The sequence below is a fragment of the Carassius auratus genome, chromosome 45 (genome assembly GCF_003368295.1).
Source record: "Carassius auratus strain Wakin chromosome 45, ASM336829v1, whole genome shotgun sequence".
Classification (NCBI taxonomy): Eukaryota; Metazoa; Chordata; class Actinopteri; order Cypriniformes; family Cyprinidae; genus Carassius; species Carassius auratus.
Genome location: NC_039287.1, coordinates 19,155,552 through 19,178,266, shown reverse-complemented (window position 1 = coordinate 19,178,266; position 22,715 = coordinate 19,155,552). Strand labels below are relative to the sequence as shown.

Genomic DNA, 22,715 nt, shown 5'->3' with positions numbered 1-22,715 from the left:
TAGTCTGGTGTAACTGGAAAAATACCTTCGGTCCCAGTACAGAGACTTGTGGAACTCAACATGGGGTTAGGGTTTGGGGGCGCATTAAAACTACATGTGGGGGGATCGGTAGTGAGGAGCCTATGCATTAATGAAGCTTAACTTGTTAATATGAAGAAGAATTATGTGCTCTGACTGATTTTAAATAGTAATTTTAGCTGCCCCTGAAATGGGTCATGATGACATCACCTAAGCGGTTGAAGTAAATATGGTATAGCACTCATTCAAGGACGTGCGTTTCCTGCTTGGATGGAGCAAGAACACCTAGTGTTTAAAATGCATGGGCTCAGTTAAGTAATAAAGTTTATCCTTAAACATAATGCTGTTGAACTGCATATACAAAGCAAAATATTCACAAAAAAGCACATTAACAACACAAACGAGAGCTTGCAGTTTATCTGTCATTTATCTGTTACGAGATACAAGTGAAAGTTGTTGTTGCTATAACAAACCCTGTGCGTTTTCTTTCTGAATCCTCGTTGGCCTGTAGAAAGAAGAGTAGAACACATAAAAGCATTTAAAAATGAAAAATGAAGACGTTAAAGAATCACTCATCATGTTGAGACAGAGCCGGTTCCCAAGTCAAATCACTGAAGATGCGTCTGAAATTACTGAGGGTGTGTATCAAGTTAGTACAATAAATTGATAAATATGTGGGCAATGTTCAGATGATAATCTAATGAGATACTGGAAGCTGGAATGTTTAATGAAAAGTATAGTTAATGTAAGTAAAAAAGGGAAACTTTCAGAGTATTGAATTGTGTTGACTTTAATGAAGAACTGACTTCTTGAGTGTGTATGAAATATGTTCTCTGAGTATCCAGGTACGTGGTATGAATACATTCCCAAATATTTTACATAATCTGCATTAGGTCATCCAGGGCATCAGTTGTTGTCATATTATATCCACCTTGTTTTTCAATGCGGAAGTAAGCCATTTTCTGTGAATGTGCGAGACTTCATTATCCGCTGTAGTGGAAGAACAGGAATAATAACAAAGAGCAGTAAATGGTCAAACTATGTGCACTACAAACCAGTGTGTTCATAATTAATATAATACATTAAAATAACATGTTAAAACACACCAGTTTGCAAAGCAGCAAAACAAGCTTTTTTGTTCAGCTAAAAATAGCTAGAAGCGGATGAGACTTGAATCCGACACATTAAATACAGAAATGTCTGCACCCGCTCTCACGGGAACAATAATGAGTTTGGCAGGGAGACACCGAGATCCTGTTGATTCAGATGCATCAATCAAGAAGTGTGTCTTTATTGTGATTAAATCACAAAACTCTAACCCCTGGTTTCACAGACAAGTCTTAAGCCTAGTCCCAGACTAAAAGGTAATTCTAAGCTGTTTCAACTGAAAGAAATTTGCACTCACTGATGTTAAAATATATCAGTGCCTTTGTTTTGTTTTTTAAGCATGTTAATACAAATTACTTAACTGTCCTAATTAAACTATGGCCTAATCCTGGTTAAGTCTAAGATCCGTCTCTGAAACCAAGCCTAAGAATAATATATTAGTTATTAAATGTGCAAAACGAGTGAAACATTCATTGATGCAGACGGAGCAAGACCGATCCCAACACAGATGTGATCTAAAACACTCAAACGCTCGATAAAGAACTTTTGATAAATGGAAACTTTTGCTCGATTTTCTCAAATTTAAAATATAGAATTTTTTTTTCTGGTATTATGCTAATTTTCTGGGTCTTAAGTCATAGTTGATGCTGCTTTTTTTTTTCTTTATGGGCATAATGATACATTGAGGAAACTGAGTGGAGATTATGTAACAGTTTTGTTGTAAACATGAGGACGCAGGATAAACACTACTATTGCTAAACAGAAGACCTAATCAAGAGTAAAAGGCATTCATTTAATTGTGGATTTGTCATAATGTAATGCAGCTTAATTTGCAAAGAGACTTGTGGATTAAAGGATGGGATTCGGTGCTCGGTGAATTCATGTACAGGGCTTGATATTTTCTCCTCTGAGCTGCTCTCTGAAATGCGATGTACGTCAGCACTACTGTTGTCTTTCTCTTGGTCCGAATCAGTTTGTTCTGGAAAGACTGAATTGTGATCACAAGCCTTTTAAGGTGTGACCATATTTGAACAGACTGATCACGAAACAGGTTCAGCGGCTTCCTGTTGAAGAGCCACGGCAGTTTTACAGACCAAAGACAAACACAGCAAAACATCATCTGTATGATGGATTCTCTGTTTGCAAGAGCTTTTGATTACCTGAACATTTGAAGATGTCGAACATATATCATATGTTCTAGAATAAAGATTTGTTCATTTTCTTCAAAGTTTATACTTTTAATGGTGACTGCAATGTCACTTCTTCGCATGACAAGATTTTAAATATTAATGCACTACATTTAACTGATGCTTTTTATCCAAAGTGATATACATTTATTTATTTTTTTTACAGTATGTTTGTTCCTGGGAATCAAACCCACGTTCTTTTGCACTGCTGTAAATATATATATATATATACACTTTTTTTTTTCATTAAATGTCAACATTTCCTTTGCTTAACCATCTGTCCCTTAAGGGCAAATCTTAAAGCTACAGGCTTTTCTTCTTCTTAACATTATACCCGTGCATTAGTTCTCCCTTTTTGTGCCTATAAAGCACACATTTTTGATCTCTGTAATTTACATTTGAATTCAATCTCAAGTATTTATTAGCATTTTTCTTGCAACATGTTTATTATTTTTAATTATGATTATTAGTTACATGCAGGGCTTACAAAAAAAAAAAAAAAGTTCAATCTGTTCACTCCGAGTAGAATCAATATTTTAACATTTCTGTTCCTGTGTTCCTCTGACATTATTACCTTTCCGAAACTGGTTCGGATGGAAGAAGTGCCAGTTAATAACAATATCTTATACTTTGCCTATAAATTGCCTAATAATAATAATAATGATAATAATAATAAAATACAGCATTTTCTTTACTCAAAAAGAAAAGGAAAGAATAGAGATCTAACATTAGCCCGTTTACGTTAACAATTTCTCCATAATGGCCATTTCAAAATTTCGATACTGTTCAGAACTATAACATATGATTTCGTTTCTGTTTCTGTTTCTGATTCTGATCATGTCAAAAAAATTTAGTTTTGGTTTTCGTTCCTTGAGCCGGTTCAGAGCCCTATTATAGTTTGATAGTTCAGTTCTGCTGCAACAGTCTGAAATAACATTCTTACATTTTCTGATTGAAATGTGACCACATTGCTTAGGTGTTTAGAAGCTGTGGGATGTTATTGGTGGTTAATTTCTGACTTAAGTAAAAAATAAGAAGCCACTGTCAAGTCTTTGATATTCTGGTATTGAGATATGACTTGGTTGTGTCCTTCATTGTTATTGTTACACTCCAAAACAATGTGCCAGGTCTGAGCCTCCAACACAAGAACTATACCGAAAACTTGTTTATGCACTTTACTACAGCTCTGCATGCCAGGATTATCAAAGTATCTTAACATAGAGCTGATTCAGTAGCAGCACAATTGCTGCAGGTCTTTCCTGAGATTGAAAACACCTGCATAACAACATTGTTGTTGAGCCTGAAATGCCATGGGTGTAGAGGTCTCAGAAGGCCACATTATGAGTCACGGCACGGAGCATTATTGTTCTGCTGCTTGCAGACATGTTGTCCATTGAAAAGAGTTTTAATTGTTTAAGTCAAAGCGATTCTTTGAGAAGTGTATTGCTGATATACATGTCACGCACTGTCTGACTACCTGCCTGGACTTGTGTTGTTACCATCAAACATATCTGAATATCTGACCTCTCTGACTTTGCTGAAAAGTAAAAGCAGTATTCATGCTGTTCCAGAGCGGGGTAAAAGGTGTTGAGGATGGCTAATATCAGTTGGGAATTGTTATATGGACTTAGGTTTCTTCATTAGGACCTTTTTTAACCGAAATATTGAATTGCATGTTGTTGTTTGTTATTATATTTTCAACGTTCTCCAAACTCATCAGACACTATAGGAGAAAACTCAGAGTTGTTATCTAGGGAAATAGAGGTTGTATAAAGTAATGAATAAAAGGGGGCCAATTTGTACCGGAGAGACCCTTTATTTCATAATGATTTTTTTTTTTTTTACATTTTTGTCAAAGGGATTTGTGAGTGTGAGCAGTTGTGTATACAGTAGTAAGAAGTGAAACCTCCTTTATTTTCTATAATCTCATTCAAATGCTCTCTGTGATCAGACCAGAACTAGCAGAGAGAAGATCCTTAGACAAAAATTTTTCTTATGACGTGTTTTAATGGGTTAACTAGTCAAGTCCTATAAGCACAACCCCAAGTCAAGCACTGTCACCTCTTGGTGTATTTACAAGGTCAAAAAAGACTACTGTCAAAGGTACATGCTTCAGGCAGAGGTTTTGCTTTACTTACAAATTAATGGGGATTTTATTTAATGTACGATTAAGGAAATGTTAAAATGGGAGGGATTCTGAAGAAGTCTAAATACTAGCATGTTTGTGCCCTTAGTGTTAACACTGCAAATGTTGCCTTTTCGATTGCATGCTACATGCATTTTGATTGATTAGATTGGATGAGTTTGCGGGTTTCATTTACACTTGGCCACATAAGTATATTTATGCAGAACGGAGATAAATCCTGACTTCAGTTTGGACCACTTTCAGGATGCTGAACATCATTTGTTCGTGTATTTATTAGGGCTATCCAATTGTGACGGGATTGCTCGAGATGGAAGTTAACACCAGGTGTAAACAGGGTCAATGTTTGTGATAGAAAGTTTCACGTTTAAATGCCTTTACTTGTATGTGTATTAAAGACAATTGGAAAATGAACAGAAGAATATGTCTCTCTGTTTTTCTGCAGTTGCTGAGAGAGTTAAAACATCCAAATGTCATCGCCCTGCAGAAAGTATTTCTCTCTCACAGTGACCGCAAAGTCTGGCTCCTCTTTGACTATGCAGAGCATGACCTGTGGGTGAGTACACATGCACTCAAGCTATTATCATTTTATAATCTGTTTTTGGTGAGGTGCATCACATTTCACAACCGGAACAAACATTGCACATGTAATGTAATATTTTTTCAGAGTATTTTAAGAGACTGATATTTTCTGAAATCTAGTATTTTAAGATTTATTAACAGCTTCACCAGTGCAAACCCTCTTTGGTGCAACAGGATTTACTACGGTTTGCTCTGTTTCACACATTGTCAGTAAATCAATGCAGAACTTTCCACTCCCATCTGTGCTTTTATGTGATTGCGTTCTCACACTAATTCGCCCTGTCTAGTAAATCTGGCCCTTATTGACCTTGACATACAGGATCTGCAGGGGTCCTCTAATTGATTAATATTGTTTGTGAAAATTGATTGATGCCGCCTCATCAGTGAAAAAATGTGCAAAGTGATCAGGAGAGATGGAATATTACTGATCTTAATTTGGTCGTGCATGACCTTAGCAGCAAAACAACTAGAGGGAAAAGATTTATTATGATAATATATATCAGCTAATTTGAACACACAACTTTAATATGTTGTAGCACATCATAAAATTTCATCGAGCATCAAAGGCCAACAAGAAACCCATGCAGCTACCGAGGGGAATGGTGAAGTCTCTGCTTTACCAGATCTTAGACGGCATCCATTACCTGCATGCCAACTGGGTCTTGCACAGAGATCTGGTGAGTACAAACATAAACCTGATATGAAGCCATTGTTGCTTTGTGTGTGTGTGTGTGTGTGTGTGTGTGTGTGTTTGTCCCGTTTGTTTACATTCACTTAAGCCTTGGCTACATGAATCATAAATGTTATGTAACAGGAACAGCAGGATATTCAATGCTTTTGTATTTTGGAAGGACTGTTTCCACTGTCCTCAGAATATAACTTATATCTTATTTTCCAAAAGAGAATCAGTGATGTCAATTAGAATAGAGAAAGTCACTGCCTTAGCAGAAGTTTTACTTACTTTTTGTCACTTAAATCACTTAAATGCACTTTTTTATGTAAGTGAAATTTGCTAGATTTACTGTTATGGCACGGTGTTGTCATCAGTCTGTGAAAAAGGTACCTACACTTCAATATCATCTTGTTCTGTGTGAACATTACTTTTAAAAGTAACGTGTTACGTTATTGTGGTGGATTATCAAGTGTGCAACTGCAACTGCAACCAGAGAGCAGTCAGTCTGTTTCTTTGATGGAGACATACAGTAAACATAAAACGAAATGTTACTTTTCTGTGGAGTGTGTCTCTGGGCAGAATTTAAATCCATTTTTCAGCAATGAAATGATGAAACAAAAGGCAAAAATGTATAAATAATTATTAATAAATGTTTTGGGGGAGAGAGGTTGTCAGTAGTATTTGTCAGTGATTATTTTTATTCAAGAAAAGTAAAATGATTTGCTCATTTGAAATTGAAAACTCGCAATACAGGTGATTTATGGGCATGCAATATTATGCACTACACAGAAAAGTCTGATAAAAGTATCTTTCTACATTTTATGTCTGCATTTTGTGAGCAAAGGTGCTCTTTGGTTTATTTAAAACATTGACTACATGTTCCAACCATGTATGCAAATAGTTTAGGCAAGGAACTATTTGACAGTCAAAGTAAGAAGTAAATAAAGTTGTATTTTGACTGTATTAGGCTCTATTTTTTCAGGTGTTTTTCCGGTAACTCAGTTGTGTTTACAAACCCAATCCATCACTGGATTATCCAGTCTTATCTTAACTAAACTAAAATATGTGTGCAATGTACAGCTGATTTTAACATTTGTCAAAAGCATCAGCGCACAGACTGGGACTGATATGGATTGAATCCAGTGGAAAGTGTCACTGTGATGTAATCACCTCAATCTCTGGTGTGTCGATCAATAACATGACCCTGCATAGACAGCAAGGAAATTACCACATTGAAGGCAATGTAGGAAGAAATGTAGGAAGGACTTTGTTAAAATAATCCAGGTGACAACTTTAATTTTATGAAGCTATAATTTTTTATTTTTTTTTGTGCACAAAGAAAACAATAATAATGACTTTATTCAATATTTCCTCAAAGGTATGGGATAGGCACTAGAGATCGACCGAAATGGGTTTTTCTATAGTTGATGCCAATGTTTAGAGGTCAGAGTCAGCCGATATGTGCTGCTGATTTTTAGGGCCGATATCTTGAAGTTTTCCCCTTCATTTGCATGCTAAAATGTCACACTAATAATAAGTGGATGCACAACATTTCTAAACTTATCATCATTTATTGAGCACTGACTTGAACCATCTCTCGAATCTTAATTTTGTGCACTGCACGGTATTAAAATAAAAATATATCCAAAGTATTTATCAAGCAGAATTTTTCAAGTTTGTTGAAACATAAATGTAAACTTAAATATACATTTAAATAAAATAATTAAAATTGTATAAATAAAAATAAATTAAACTAAAAAATACTAAAAAATAATTTATAAAAAATAGATAATAGTAGTGCTGCAAACACTAGCAAACAGAAACATTTGTGTTTGGTATAAATGACACAGAACATCTAAAGTACATTCTAATTTCAAACTTATATCGCAGTCTGTTCATTATTAAACTAAAGTACAGTCAGCAAAACATATAAAAGGTTACACTTGTCAGTTTAAATAGACCGTAGTGTACCGGTCCACTCTGCTGTTATGCCAAGGACGTTTTTGCTCATGTGAAGAGGATGATCTTTTCCGTCTAGTTTACATTAAAAAAAAATTTAAAAATATTATAGTTTAACATTCAGATACATTTAGAATATGGAAATATTTGGATATGTGCAGAACAAGGCATGAGCAATAACCTCCAAATACATCAAGTCAAACCCGCGCTCGCTCGTCCTCTTAAGCCAGCCACGCATGAACTGTCACGATCTAATGCACTGTAAATGCCAGAAAAATAAAAAAATAAAAAATAGGCCTACCGGAACGCAAAAATTCTAAATCAATCATTTTGCAGAACAGGATCAAATAAAGTACTGGTCATAATACTTGCATAAAATGTTTGATGTGAATAAAGCGGTTCACTTACTGCGCAGCACAGCCACAAGCGCCACAGTGACGTTTGGGATCATTTTATTTTTAATACTGTAGTGTCATTTGAAAACATTGCAATTGCGTTTTAAAATACAACAACGTGCACCACGAAACCATTTAAAGAGGCGCATTCAGCGGTCTCCTTGACGGGAAACAGTCAACAAAGTAAAATGATCTCCAGTGTATGGCGCGCTCTCTTCATTTTATCAAATGATCATAATCACATCTATTCATTTTACAGTCCTGCTACTAGCATTTTATTCAGACTAAAACCCCTTTAATTTAATTTCCAAGTGGCTTTTGCACATAATAATAATACCGCTGCAGACACATTTTGCAGTATTAAGGTTATTAATTGATTGTTAATTTAAATGAAGATCGACCATGGAAATGAACGAATATTGACATCTCTAAATGCAAATGAGCTGGATTGAAAACTGGCTATTGTCTGCATCAAACCATGCTTCTGATCAAATGTGATTCACCATTCTGAAAAATGGTGAATCACAAAATCCATTTTTCTCAAGATAGAATTTTTTGTCTAGTAAATTGAATGTTGTATTCGAAAGGAGATACAAAGAAATTACACATTGCTGGGTGTTAGATTTTTTAGTCACTTATTTGCTTTAAAAAGTCTTTTAAAATGTCAATGACGTCATACACATTCACATTCATTAGCAGAATGCTAGCATGTCACGGGCAACAACAACTCAACCTGTAAGAAAGCGAAAGGACATAAGTACTCGTTCATCAAACTTTTGACCTATAACCCAAGTTGAACTTGCAAAACCTACAATCAGATCTGAGATTTCTCAACGGCAATTGGGTGAAAGGGACAAATTTAGCCGTCTAGCCCCATAGACTACCATTCATTTTACACTCATGGCGATTGCCCCCAGTCGAACTCTAGTGGTACTGCAACCAAAATTCGGTACAATAGGTCTTAATAGGGAGTGGGAAGGCTCTCCGTAGATGGGATCTGTTTTTGCATACCTGTGTTTACAGCGGAAGTTTGAGGTGGCTGAACAAGCGAATAACACACGTCATAACCAAACGTTATGTGATTGGCTTACGGGTAACCAATTATTTTAAACTTCAGACAAGCGCCCCCCCCCCCCCCAAGAGAAAGTAAATGCTTATCAATTATGCCTTTCCAGACTCTGTCTACGAAGCAAAGCGAAGTAGCAGAGTCTGGTATTATTACCAGGCTAGTTTTATCATAAAAAGACGTCACATTCCTTAAAGTGAATTTCAGTGTAAGATTACAGCAATTTTGAGATGGCAGTGTTGGTTGTGTAAATTACAGAAATCTTCCCATAGCACACACACCCTCATTAAGGTTTATAGAATCTCAAGCATTTCGGAATCATTTTAAGACATCATTACTTAATGATGCAACAGCCAGTCACCGACAACTGCATATAGATGCATGATGTATCTGTGTTTTTCTATCTGTTCATTCCATTTTGTGGTAATGTCTATATTAGTGGAATTAAATTAGTTTCCAAACATACAGTATTTGTAATCTTTGTAATCTTGAGAAAGCAAGACAGAAAAATTAGTCTGTGCAGTTTGGACGTTTGGAATTATTTTTGTAATAATGTTTGATGCTGCTAAAACTAAATAAAAGTTAAAATAAAAAACATGTGTCGTTATGAGTATCTTTGAAAGATAGTGTGCTTTATTAGAATTCTAAAAGGTTTTTGTTAGGTTTCATACAATTAATATTACTTATTTTCATGAAGATTTCATCTGTTTCATTTAGAAGAGCGATAGATAGATCAGCACCTGCCACAGCTTCACTGTGAAATAGAATATTTCCCTAAACAAAATGGGTGTCATGGCTATTTGGTTCATGCAGGCGTGAACAGATACAGTACTTGTCAAAATTAAATGTATTAAAATGTTTTAAGTGAATATGTTGTAACATTAAATTTATTCCTGTGATCAAAGCTGAATTTTCTGCATCATTACTCTAGTCTTTAGTGTCACAATTTTCTGCATCATTACTCTAGTCTTCAGTGTCACATGATCCTTCAGAAATCATTCTAATATGCTAATTTGCTGCTCAAGAAACATTTCTGATTATTATCAATGTTGAAAACAGTTGCACTGCTTCATATTTTTGCAGACACCATCTTATTCTGCCATTATCCTAATGTTTGGGTGTGTGTTTTAAAATAAATGAATCGTCTGGCATTTCCCTGGAAATGTGACGTCTCACCAGTAAAATGTAAGGTCTTTCTATTACAATGTTCCATGCTTCTTTATCAACAACCTCAATTATACCCCTCAGAAGATTTCATTTGTGTGCTCACTATTGACTGGACAAGCTTTGGATTGGGCCACCACCGCTTGGGAGGGGAAACGGCTGTCTTTTCCATCATTTGATTGCTTCCTGAAACATTTCCGCAAGGTGTTTGAGCATTCAGCAGGTGGAGAGGAACCTGGAGAGCAATTACTTGGGAGGATGAACCATTCACAGTTGAACTGCAGTCTGAGCTCGCCTGTCGTGACAAGGGGAGAACCCTTAAACAGTTTATTTATCTCCTCATCAGCATTGACAATCTGATGCGAGCACCGCCCTTGCAACCTTCCTGTGAACCCTCAAACAACCACATTTTCCGCCGAGTCCGTACCCATGCAGATTGGTTTCACTCACCTCACTGATTAAGAAAGAGAGAGGAGTATTCACCATCATCTTTGCCTCTACTGTGGCTTGTCCGGCCATCTGAAAGCTTCCTGCCCTACTCGTCCTACCTCTCAAGGCTTCCCTGCAGTGAGTTCCAATCTCAAATCCACAAATTGCCTAGAAGTTCCAGTAACCCTTAAATGTAATGAAATATGTACTAATACCATAGCACTGATAAATTCAGGGGCTGCAGGAAATTTTATCTACATAAAGTATGCCAATATTCATAATCTTCCTCTTCTTCCATGTGAATCACCTGTGGCAGTGGCAGCCTTAGATGGACGTCTTTTGGGCTCAGGCCAAGTCAAATTCATCACCGAGGATCATTGTCTTTAAACTGGCATACTTCATACTGAAACCATTCGTCATCGTATCTCCCCAAAATCCCATCATCCTGGGTCTGCCCTTGCTAGAGAGACACAATCCTCAGATTTCATGGACAACCAGACAAATTGTTCAGTGGTCTGATTCCTGCCAGCATAACTGTCTACTTACCACTTCATCTCATCCTTATTCATGAGCAGTCCAATCTATAGTGAACTCACCTGTTCCGAGGTTACCCCCTGAATATAACAACCTTATCAAATCTTTCAGTAAGACAAAAGCCTCACAACTGCCTCCACACTGATCCAGTGACTGTGCCATCAACATGATTCCAGGAGGAACCCCATCTAGAGGGGGTTTCCCTCACAAACCAGAATCTGAAGCAATTAAGACATACATAGAAGAGGTTCATCTAAAGGGTTCATTATACCATCCACCTCACCAGCCTCAGCAGGCTTCTTCTTCATAAAGAAAAAGGATTGAGGCCTCCGACCATGCATTGATTACCACAGTCTTCTCCTGCCTCTAGTTCCTGTAGCTCTAGAACAACTTTGCACAGCTAAATACTTCACCAAGCTCGAACTTCGCAGTGCAACCTAATTAGCATGGAAAACTGCATTCTCAACAACTTCCGGGCACTGTGAATATCTTGTTATGCCATTCGGATTGGTCAACAGTCCTTCAGTCTTCCAGGCCTTCATTAATGCTGTGTTCCGTGACATGCTTAACCTATGGATCATTGTCTACATAAAATATTTCTTAATTTATTTGGATACCCTGGACTCCTATGTGCAACATGCACAGGCAGTACTTCAGAGACTCTTTGATAATCAGCTTTGATAATCTCAAGACTGAGAAATGTGAGTTCCACCAGACAGTAACATTCTTCCTTGGTTACATAATCAGTGCAGATGGGGTAGCAATGGATGATAAAATGGTACAGTTTGTGCTCAACTGGCCTCAACCCATGACCATAAAGGAACTACAATGCTTCTTGGGCTTTGCGAATTTCTACAGACAGTTCATTAGTGACTACAGCATCATTGCATCCCCTCTCACCTCCATGATAAAAGGAAACAGACATTGTCTGCTCTGGTCTTTGTCTGCTACCATGGCATTCACCATGGACTCGTCCCATACTCGCTGAGAGACAATGTAATCCTCTCAAACTCAACCCTTGTTTCTTCTATTCTCATGAACTCAACTCTGCAGAGCAGCCCTACAGAGTTGACCTTGGTGTTGAATACCTCTTCGCTTCAGGACCCGCTCTCAGGGAGGGGGCTCTGTTACAAATCAGGCCTCTGTGGCTCTCTCCGATTGCCACTGGAGGGAATCCTCTCCTGAGTACTAATGTTCATGGACTTCATGACGTCCTATAATCCCTGTGCCTAGGATTAATTGCAAGCACAGGTGTTTCCCCTTAGCTCCCCTATTTAAACTGCTTCCGGACTCTTACCCATTGCTAAGTCTTGTATTGTCCCAGCTACTTTTCTGAGCGTTTCTTCCTGTTAGTTTGACCTCTTGTGTATGACCCTGGACTGTTTGACATCGTGTGATTCTCTGCTGCCTGCCCTTGTGACCATACTGTTGGACTCTATTCACTATTCCCTGTCTGCCGCTTGCCTCGACCCTCACTCTGTTACAGTTTGCTCTTCTAGATTGTCTCTGTTGTTACTGATGATGGTGATTGATTACTGCCTGTTTGATTCAGTTATAACTAGGGATGCACCGAAATGAAAATTCTTGGCCGAAACCGAAAACCGAAAAAGAGAAATCCAAGGCAGAAAACCGAAACCGAAACACCGAAAGAAATTATGCCAATTATTAGTACCATTGCATTTATTGCTATGACCGTGTACTAACTTTACTAAAATTAAGACATTGCAATTGCATAAATTAATATTAAAGTTTCAAAGATAATTACAATCACATAACTTATTTAAAAAAACAAAAACCATAAAAAAAACATAATTACAAATGATGCAAATATTTATTAAGCACATTGCAACAATGCACAGTATAAAATAAAATTCAAACAAATTATTTATCCCACTCATGTGTATATTTAATAATAATGTACAGGCCTATGGCCTACAGAAAGGTTTTAAAATGAACTGTTCTCTCATAAAAACAAAGTGCATTTAGGTGAAGTGCATTTGAAATTTTCTATGTAGGACTAGAAAGTGCATTACTTCTCCAGTTGGCAAGACTGTTATCACTTCTGGGGATGGGGACTTCAGACAGATAACCATCTAGCTGTTGAGCAGTTGAGCTTTTTCAAGCTTTTTTTTTCGCATCCAGCGCGGCCTGGATAATTTCTTGTGCGCGCTGCCTTATTTCCGCATCCAAGTAATGGTCTTTATAACGCTGATCAAGCACATTCGCGATGAAGTGCAGAGGATCCGAAAAGATCTCAGAGAGACGTGTACTAACAGACTCTATAAGACTGTACTTTTCTTTGTTTTTACTTCGTGGTCCATTTTAATCTCTTTGTTACTAGACGCTTTAGTGCTGCGAATAAAGGAATACGAAGAGAGAGAATGTTCTCACTGGTGTTAAGTGAATGTCGCGTGGAGCTCGTGGTCTGCGCTATGCATGTGCACGTGCAGGTCGCGGTTTCTGTTTGCGTCATCACAACATTTCGGCCGTGTTGTTTCGGTGATAAAAGTCTATCGGCCGAAAACCGAAAAGGCCATTTTCGGCCGAAAATTTTCGGTGGCCGAAATTTCGGTGCATCCCTAGTTATAACGTTATTAAAGCTGCAAATGGTGCCGCATGCCTCTGAACCTTAATTACAATATAATTTGTGGTCTTTGTGTTTCAGAAACCTGCCAATATCCTGGTCATGGGGGAAGGCCTAGAACGAGGAAGAGTCAAAATTGGTAAAATGCCATACTAACTACAGTGGATTTCAATATAATTATCAAGATTTCCTCAGTGGAAAATCTATTTTATTGAAGTTGCAAATTATTAGAGAAGAAAATCAGATTTTGAGTAATTCTGCTGAATCATTTTTTGGTCAAACGATTGTTTTTTAGGTGATAATGCCAAGGTTTAGAGAGCTTATGTGGCTGTAGGGTCAGTCAGAGCAAATGTAAAGCCATTGTCTTACATAAGATACTATTCTGGGTGAGGACTATAGGGGTTGTGAGGGCTGTGGGCACTATTTTTACCAGCCTGTGGAATTTGTTATTGTGTTTGGTTACACTGTGGCTTTCAATGTTATCTTGACTCACTTGAGTATTGGAGCCACTTCACGTAAGCAGCACAACTATTTATTTAATTTCTCATGGGTTATATGACACATGGGACAAAACATGGCCAACAATTTCCATTAAGTTTTGAAAATAGCAAAATATACACTTTTATATAGGTCAGATGCAGGGTTTCCAGGTCTGCACAACAAAACCAGCACTATCAGGTTAAGGATAAAAATATCTATAAAATTGCATAAAATCCACTCCAAAATCGCATTCCGTGGGGAGGGGGTACTTTCAGGGGGGTTCCGTCTCTGTTGAAATCGTGTTCTGGGGGTACGGGGAGTTTTGCTTCAATGAGCAGACTTAAAAATAACCACGGCAACATTCAACAGGAAAACCACAGACGTGGCAACACTGATCAAATGGTATAACACAAATATTAAATAATTTATTATTAAAATACTATTTCAATAATACAATTATTTTTACAATTATGATGCCACATCTCATGTCACTTCATGACCTCTAAAACCCACCAGTGTTTCATATTGATTAAAATGCATACCAATGGCTGTTCATTACTTTGTAGAAAGTCTTCTCTTCCGATGTTCATGAAAAACTTTATAAAAATGTATTAAAAAAAAAAAAAAATTATAGATCACCTTAAGCTGAAATTATCTAAAAACAAGTAAGTCACTGTTATCAGAGTGGAGTATTGATGGGTTTATATCTTTGTGTGTCTTAGCTGATATGGGTTTTGCCCGACTGTTTAACTCTCCACTGAAGCCTTTGGCTGATCTGGACCCAGTGGTTGTCACATTCTGGTACCGAGCACCCGAACTACTGCTCGGGGCGAGACATTACACCAAAGCAATTGGTAAGTTATGTGATATGTGCATTTCAGGCTGTCTGTCTGCATTCTTTGTTATCTGTACTAAATATTCTTTTACTTTTTAGATATTTGGGCAATAGGCTGTATCTTTGCAGAGCTGTTGACGTCAGAACCAATTTTTCATTGCCGTCAAGAGGACATAAAGACCAGCAATCCTTTCCATCACGACCAGTTAGATCGCATATTCAGTGTCATGGGCTTCCCAGCAGGTGACTAACCTTAACTTATCATATGGCCACCTGTACTCTGTATTCAGTACAGTATTCTACTCTCATTAATTCATTTGAATTCTATTTTAATTAAATATAAACATTTTTTACATCACTGGAAGACCTGAAATTTATTTTCTTTTAGAATAGAAAAACTATTTAAAGTTCTACATTTCTTTTTCTTTTAGTGCTGTTCTTGACTTGCTTCTTGCATTTCCCTTAAGTTTAAATATTCTAAAAAAATTTCACTTTCTTCTAAGCCTGATTTGTTCTGTCCTTATTTGGGTTCACTTCCCACACGTATTTGAGTTGCAAGTTTGATATATTAACTGCATATATTTAGGGGCCAAGCACCGAAGGTGCAAGGCACCTATAGTATTCATTAGCGTCATTTTTTTCTTACGCCACAAGTCTATGGCAGCCCATAAAACCGATTGCGGGTAAGTTGTATAATTTGGCACACTGATAGAGGACATTCCCATCATTAACTACAGCAAATTTGAAGTCCCTAACTCCAACTCTCTAGTGCCACCACTTGTCCAAAATTTCAATATTTTTATGCTAATATCTTTTGAACCATAAGCCAGAAAATTGAAATTCTTTTTTCCTCTGAATCCTTGGCTCATGCCAAGTTGAATGAACCCCAACATTTTCGCTATTTTCGATTGTTCGGAAAACCTACTTTTTCGAACTCGTCCTAGACGGTTAGTCCGAATTTGACGAAAATTGGCTCAGACCATCTTCAGAGAATGCTGTCTAAAAGTTATGGAATTCAAGTTGATTCGTCGAACCATTCTCGAATAACACGTGAACAAATTTGATGAAAAACACGCAAATATGCATGTGAGGCTATATCTCGGCAACGGTTTGATGTATTGAGACCAAACTTGGTGTGTTTTATAACAAGCATGACCTGAGCGTACCTGGAGTGTTTTGACGCAGTGCCACCTAGTGGTCAGGAGATATGAAAAATGTATATTTTTGCTTATAACTTCAGAATGGTTTGGCCAAAAATCACAAAACTGGTCTCTTTAGATTCGGTGGGTCATGTCGAGTCGAATGATATCCAATTTTCCCGTGTCAGCCATTTTAGGCGTAGGCCATTTTGAATTATGTTTTAAAATGCTGTATTTTTTAAACGCATTACCGTATCATTACGAAAATAATTACAAAAATATTCAGCTCCATGCCCTGAAGGTACTCAAAAACAGCGCCACCTTGTGGTCAAGTGTTATAATGAAATATCAAAAAAATGCTAATAACTTTTGAATAAATTAGACTATTGAAATGACAATGGTATCCCTATATTCTTTGTGACCTGCCGAGAACATAGAATCTAATACTTCCTGTCCACCATTTTGAATAATGTTGAAAATCTACTTTTCCGAACTCCTCCTAGACCGTTAGATATACCTAGATTTTCACCATATTTGACGTGGATCATCTTCAGACCCCACTGACCAAAAGTTATGGATTTCGTGTCGATATACGAAACGGTTCTCATTTAGCGCATCAACAAATTTGCTGGAAGGATGCCAAAATGCATTTGAGGCTGTATCTCAAGAAAGCTTCAACATATTTGCACCAAACTTTATATGTGTCATTGTCACCTCACACTGACCATGCCACATAAATTTGGTAACAGCGCCACCTATTGGTCAAGAGTAATTAACCATTAAATAACCATGAATAATTACACTTTTAAAAATGCTAATAACTTTTTATTGCATTAGCCTATTTAAATGAAACTGGGCTCAAAATATTCCCTGGCTTATGCCGATAACATAGATACCAAATATGCCAGAGTAATTGAGCCATTTTGATTTATGTTGAAAACCTACTTTTTCGAACTCCTCATCAACCGTAGGTCCGATTTTCACCAAATTCGAATCAGATGATCTTCAGACTATGCTGACACAAAGTTATGGATTTTGTGTCGATAGACAAAACCGTTTTCGCATACCACAGCGACGAATTTGAGGCACAATGACAAAATGACACTTGAGGCTGTATCTCTGGAATGCTTTGGCATATTAACACCAAACTTTGTGTGTGTTATTGAAAAGTCACACAGAGTACACCAAATTCATTTTTTTAACAGTGCCACTTATTGGTAAAACTTGATAGGCCAAGTAATTTTTTAGCCATTTTAATTACAATAATCCTAAAATTGCTGTTATTGCTCATTAATGCATTTGGTGTGATGCTCCATGCCGTGCTTAGCTCCTACATTTATATATTTATATATTATTGTTATTGTTTTGAGTCGCTTTTTTAACTTAATCACATTACTCGTTACATAATGTGAAGTCGTTAAAAAACATGTCATTGATTTGTTGAATAAATTATATTATTTTGGGGGTTTATCTGAGTGTGGGATGATTATACCACAATAATGGTGCAGCAGTTGAACACAAGAAAAGTAGCTGGCAGTATATATAGACTCTGTGCTTTCTGCCCATCCAAAAGTGCTGGAAAAGTGCAATCCCATAAATGCACCAATAGGAGAGTAAAGATCTATGGCTGATCTACTGACAATGAGCAAATTAAAGAATACAGCCACAGATAATTTTCACAATGATCAACACAATCTAACAAGAACTGCGCATATTTGCGTAAGATCACAAACAAGCAGAACCAATGATAATCAGGTGTGTGTAATCTGCTAGTTCACCCCAAAATTAAAATTAGGCCATAAATTATTCACCCTCAAGTGAATTTAGGTGTATACGACTTTCTTCTTTCAGATGAATCCAGTCAGAGTTATATATAAACATTGTCTTTGATCTTTTAAGCTGTTTAATGCCACTCAGGGGGTGTTGCAGTGCATCAGTCCAAAATAAGTTAAATATCCTTAATAAAATGTGTCTCACATGGTTCCAGGGGCTGAACAAAGCCCTTCTGTAGCAAATGGAGGCATTTTTGTAAGAAAAATAACAATATTTTCAATTCAATTCAAGTTTATTTGTATAGCGCTTTTTACAATAAAAATCGTTACAAAGCAACTTTACAGAAAATTATGTTTCTACTATATTTAGTAGTAGCTAATAGTTTGTGCACGTTTGACAGGATGTTAGAAAAAAATAAATAATAATAATAATACAAGCCGTAGTCAGCTAGACGATGAACTATCAATATTATTAATTAATAGTTATTATATGATGCAGTCACACATGTAGCAATAATAGTTAGTTCTGTTTGTTGATTCAGGGTTAGCATCATCTGAGGTCCTCTGAGGGTCAGCATCATCTCTTCTCAGGTGTTCTGGATCCAGACTGGAGCTTGTGTAAATCCTAGTTACCACGGGATGTAAATCCCGTGGCAAAACATAGAAACAAATAGAGACATCATTAGCATAGCTGCTGATCCAACAAAGTAAAATTAGTTTAACCCAAGCTAATGAATAAAAATACACATTTGATCAGATGCAACTACACTCACAATTTAAAAGATACATTATTCGTATGTTTGGCGAAAGAGATGTGTTTTTAATCCAGATTTAAACAGAGAGAGTGTGTCTGAACCCCGAACGTAATCAGGAAGGCTATTCCAGAGTTTGGGAGCCAAATGTGAGAAAGCTCTACCTCCTTTAGTGGACATTGCTATCCTAGGAACGACGAAAAGTCCGGCGTTTTGTGACCTTAGGGTGCGTGATGGAATTTTAATATAGCTTGTGCTCACTGTTGTACACGGAAGCAGTTCCGGGTGTAATACAGGGGAGAGATCAAAACAAAACAAAAGTCACTAATTTAAAGTACAAAACGAGGATTTGTAAAGAAGAATGTCAGAGGATTTCTATATAAGCCAAGAGGAGACTGTCTTTCCTTAGCTAAAGTAAGGAAACTTTGATCCTGTAAACAAATGTTGGCGCATACGCAATGCTGACCTGTATACGGCATCCGTCCGGAACTGCTTCTTTGTACAACAAGTGAGATTAAAGTGATTATTACGATTTAAATATGGATATATTTCTTACAAACAACACATCTATTCGCTACAGAAGGCATTTTTTTTTTCACATCCCAGAGCCGTGTGAGACACTTTTTTTTTTTTTTATGGATGGCCGCTTTTTAAATAACTTATTTTGGGCTGAAGCACTGAAAACACCCGCTGAGTGACATTAAACAGCTTGAAAGATCAAAGACAATTTTGAATATAACTCCGACTGGATTTGTCTGAAAGAAGAAAGTAATATACACCAAGGATGACTTGAGGCCGAGTAATTTATGGCCTAATTTTCATTTTTGGGTGAACTAAACCTTTAAGACCTGCTTTTGGAAGGGCAATCAATAGTGGCTTATAAACCAGAAAAACTGACTAGCACAAACATTAGTAAATCATATTACATTAATCATTTACTGAATTATTATTTTAAATTGTGGAAGTCGTAGCCTAATGGTTAGAGATTCGGATTTGTAATCCAAAGGTTGTGAGTTTGAGTCTCGCACCAGCAGGAATTTTAGGTGGGGTGATGTACAGCACTCTCGCCACCTTCAATACCATGACTGACTCGCTCTTGAGCAAGTCACTGAACCCTCTACTGATTCCTGGGTGCCGCAGCATAAATGGCTGCCCACTGCTCCAGGTGTGTGTGCACTTTGGACGGGTTAAATGCAGAGCACAAATTCCGAGTATAGGTCACCATACTCAGCTGTATGTCACTTCACTTTTACTGTCACTTTAAAGAAAAAAAAAAAAAAAAAACTATCCCTGCCCTTTCATGTCTTATTTGTCACTGTTTGTCTTTTGTAAATCCTGACAAGAGAGGGTTTCGCACTGGTACTAATCTGGCCATTATGTTATCTGGCCTGTTTTTTTTTTTCTTTTTTTTCTTGTTTTTCTTGAATATATACTATATATATGTATGTATGTATGTATGAGGCAGGCAGGCTCCTACGCCATATGGAAAACTATAGAATTTGATTTGAGTATTTTCCAAGTCTGAAAAAAAAAAAAAAAAACCTTTGTTAAGTTGCTTTGAATAAAAGCGTCTGCAAAATGTCTAAATCTAATCTAAATGTAAAAGAAAACAAAAAAGGGTTTGGAAATATGTTTGTGTGTTCAGACTGTGGCCCCTATTCTGTTTTTTAAATGTATCATAACAAACAGAGTAGTTTTCATGAAAAAGTGTGGAAACATATCAAACAAAATCCTATATTTTCAGCTGAACAGAATTATGAATATGTATACATAAATGTGCGTCTCTCCGTTGATTTGTTCTGAATGATACAAGCCTTATACTCACTATTCTTTTTATGTTAATCTATTAACTTTTTTTCTGTATGATTAATGCTTAGAAGTAAGTTAGGTCAAGGTGTATTTTCGCACCATTACGCACTTGAATTTAAAATTAAGAATACTCTCATTGGATCCAGGTAGGGTACTGGTTAGAGTAGGGTCAACAGTGTAATTACAGATGCAATGGCTGCACTTTATTTTATAGTACATGCTCTAAGTTGTACATACAGTATTACACAGAAACGTAGAAATTTCTGGGTTATATAAGGGATCTACATGAGTTAAGGTTAGGTTTAGTGGGCGGTTGATGGGTAGTATTTAATTATAAACCCATTATTGTAATTAATAAATACATGCACATGCAAGACTATAATAAGAGCTAACAGTGTCACCATGAACAATGTTAATCCAGATGCTTTAATTTTAAGTACAATGTAACAAATACACCCAAGAATTTAAAGGGGGGGTGAAATGCTATTTCATGCATACTGAGTTTTTTACACTGTTAAAGAGTTGGATTCCCATGCTAAACATGGACAAAGTTTCAAATATTAAGTTATACGTTTGAAGGAGTATTTCTGTTCCCAAAATACTCCTTCCGGTTTGTCACAAGTTTCAGAAAGTTTTTTTCGAGTATGGCTCTGTGTGACGTTAGATGGAGTGGAATTTCCTTATATGGGTCCTGAGGCACTTCTGCCGGAAGAGAGCGCGCTCCCGTATAGCACAGCACTTAGAGCACAACACACTTCACTGATCAGAGCGAGAGCGTCGCCAAATGTCACAAAAGAAGTGTGTTTTTGGTTGCCAGGGCAAGACAACCCTGCACAGATTACCAAAGAAAAAACAGCATTAAGGGACCAGTGGATGGAGTTTATTTTTACAGAGCATCAACGGAGTTGTGCAAGTGTTTGTGTTTGTTCCCTGCATTTCGAAGATGCTTGTTTTACAAACAAGGCCCAGTTTGACGACGGATTTGCGTATCGTTTATTTCTTAAGGATGATGCAGTCCCAACGAAAAAGGGTCACGGTCGTGTGTTGGAACTGCAGGCGGTGAGTAAAACTGCTTCAAATATCTCTGCCTCCTTGTTAGTGCGTCTGCCTCCCATGCCGGAGACCCGGGTTTGAGCCCCGCTCGGAGCGAGTCGTTGCTGCTGCTGCTCTCGTTCAGTTTCAGCCTCGGGATCTGATTCTGGATCATAAATAAACGACTGAATCTGACTGTTAGCCATGGTTTGTTTTGGATGATGTTTTTTTCCTCACGGTAATGTCACAGCTTCCAAACGCTCTCAACACAAAAGCCTACTGGCGCTCGTGATTCTTTAGCTCCGCCCACACGTCACGCCTCCAGCCGGTCGTGTTTTTCCTGGAAAAATCGGTACAGACTATCTTTCTCTTATGAATATAATAAAACTAAAGACTTTTTGGAGTTATGAAGGATGCAGTACTACTCTATAGGTACTCAAGATTAACAGGATATTGAGTGAAAACGAGCATTTCACCCCCCCTTTAATAAAATGCATAATTTTCATTGTAAGTACATAGTAGTTAGAGACACCTGACGAATGAGTCCATGTGCTATTATTAGTCCTTATTTGGACTCGTAGCCTTGTTAAATGTCACTGTGCACTATTATATCATGTTTTTGTGTAATTCCTAGATAAAGACTGGGAAGATATCCGGAAAATGCCAGAATATCCGACCCTACAGAAAGATTTCAGAAGAACCACGTGAGTCTGTTCCAGAGTAACACCAAATGTATTCTCAACAGCAAAAACAATATGAATGTTGATTTTATGTCATGGTTTATATTTTCTTCATGTGTTTTGTCTAGCTCAGTATACAGAAGAACAGCAAGACAGCTCTGTACTGTTTGAACATGGTATTATATTTTGTGTAGAGATTTAAATGTGCATGTGTTTATAATGATTTTTTTTAAATGTGTTTTACAGATATGCCAACAGCAGTCTTATCAAATATATGGAGAAACATAAAGTCAAACCAGACAGCAAAGTGTTTCTATTGGTAAGTCTATTGTACATGCGTGTATATACAATCAATTTGACTTATATTAAAGGCAT

The 22,715-nt window shown here is 37.0% G+C and overlaps 1 protein-coding gene across 1 annotated transcript in view; it reads left to right on the top strand.

Moving 5' to 3' along the window:
• LOC113063498 (cyclin-dependent kinase 19-like) overlaps positions 1-22,715 on the top strand; it is a 50,402-nt gene that overhangs the window by 7,019 nt on the left and 20,668 nt on the right. Inside the window, exons 3-9 of the mRNA XM_026233949.1 lie at positions 4,901-5,011; positions 5,574-5,714; positions 13,923-13,980; positions 15,044-15,175; positions 15,256-15,399; positions 22,295-22,364; positions 22,587-22,659. Coding sequence (XP_026089734.1) covers positions 4,901-5,011; positions 5,574-5,714; positions 13,923-13,980; positions 15,044-15,175; positions 15,256-15,399; positions 22,295-22,364; positions 22,587-22,659 — 729 coding nt within the window. The remainder of the gene's footprint in view (positions 1-4,900; positions 5,012-5,573; positions 5,715-13,922; positions 13,981-15,043; positions 15,176-15,255; positions 15,400-22,294; positions 22,365-22,586; positions 22,660-22,715) is intronic.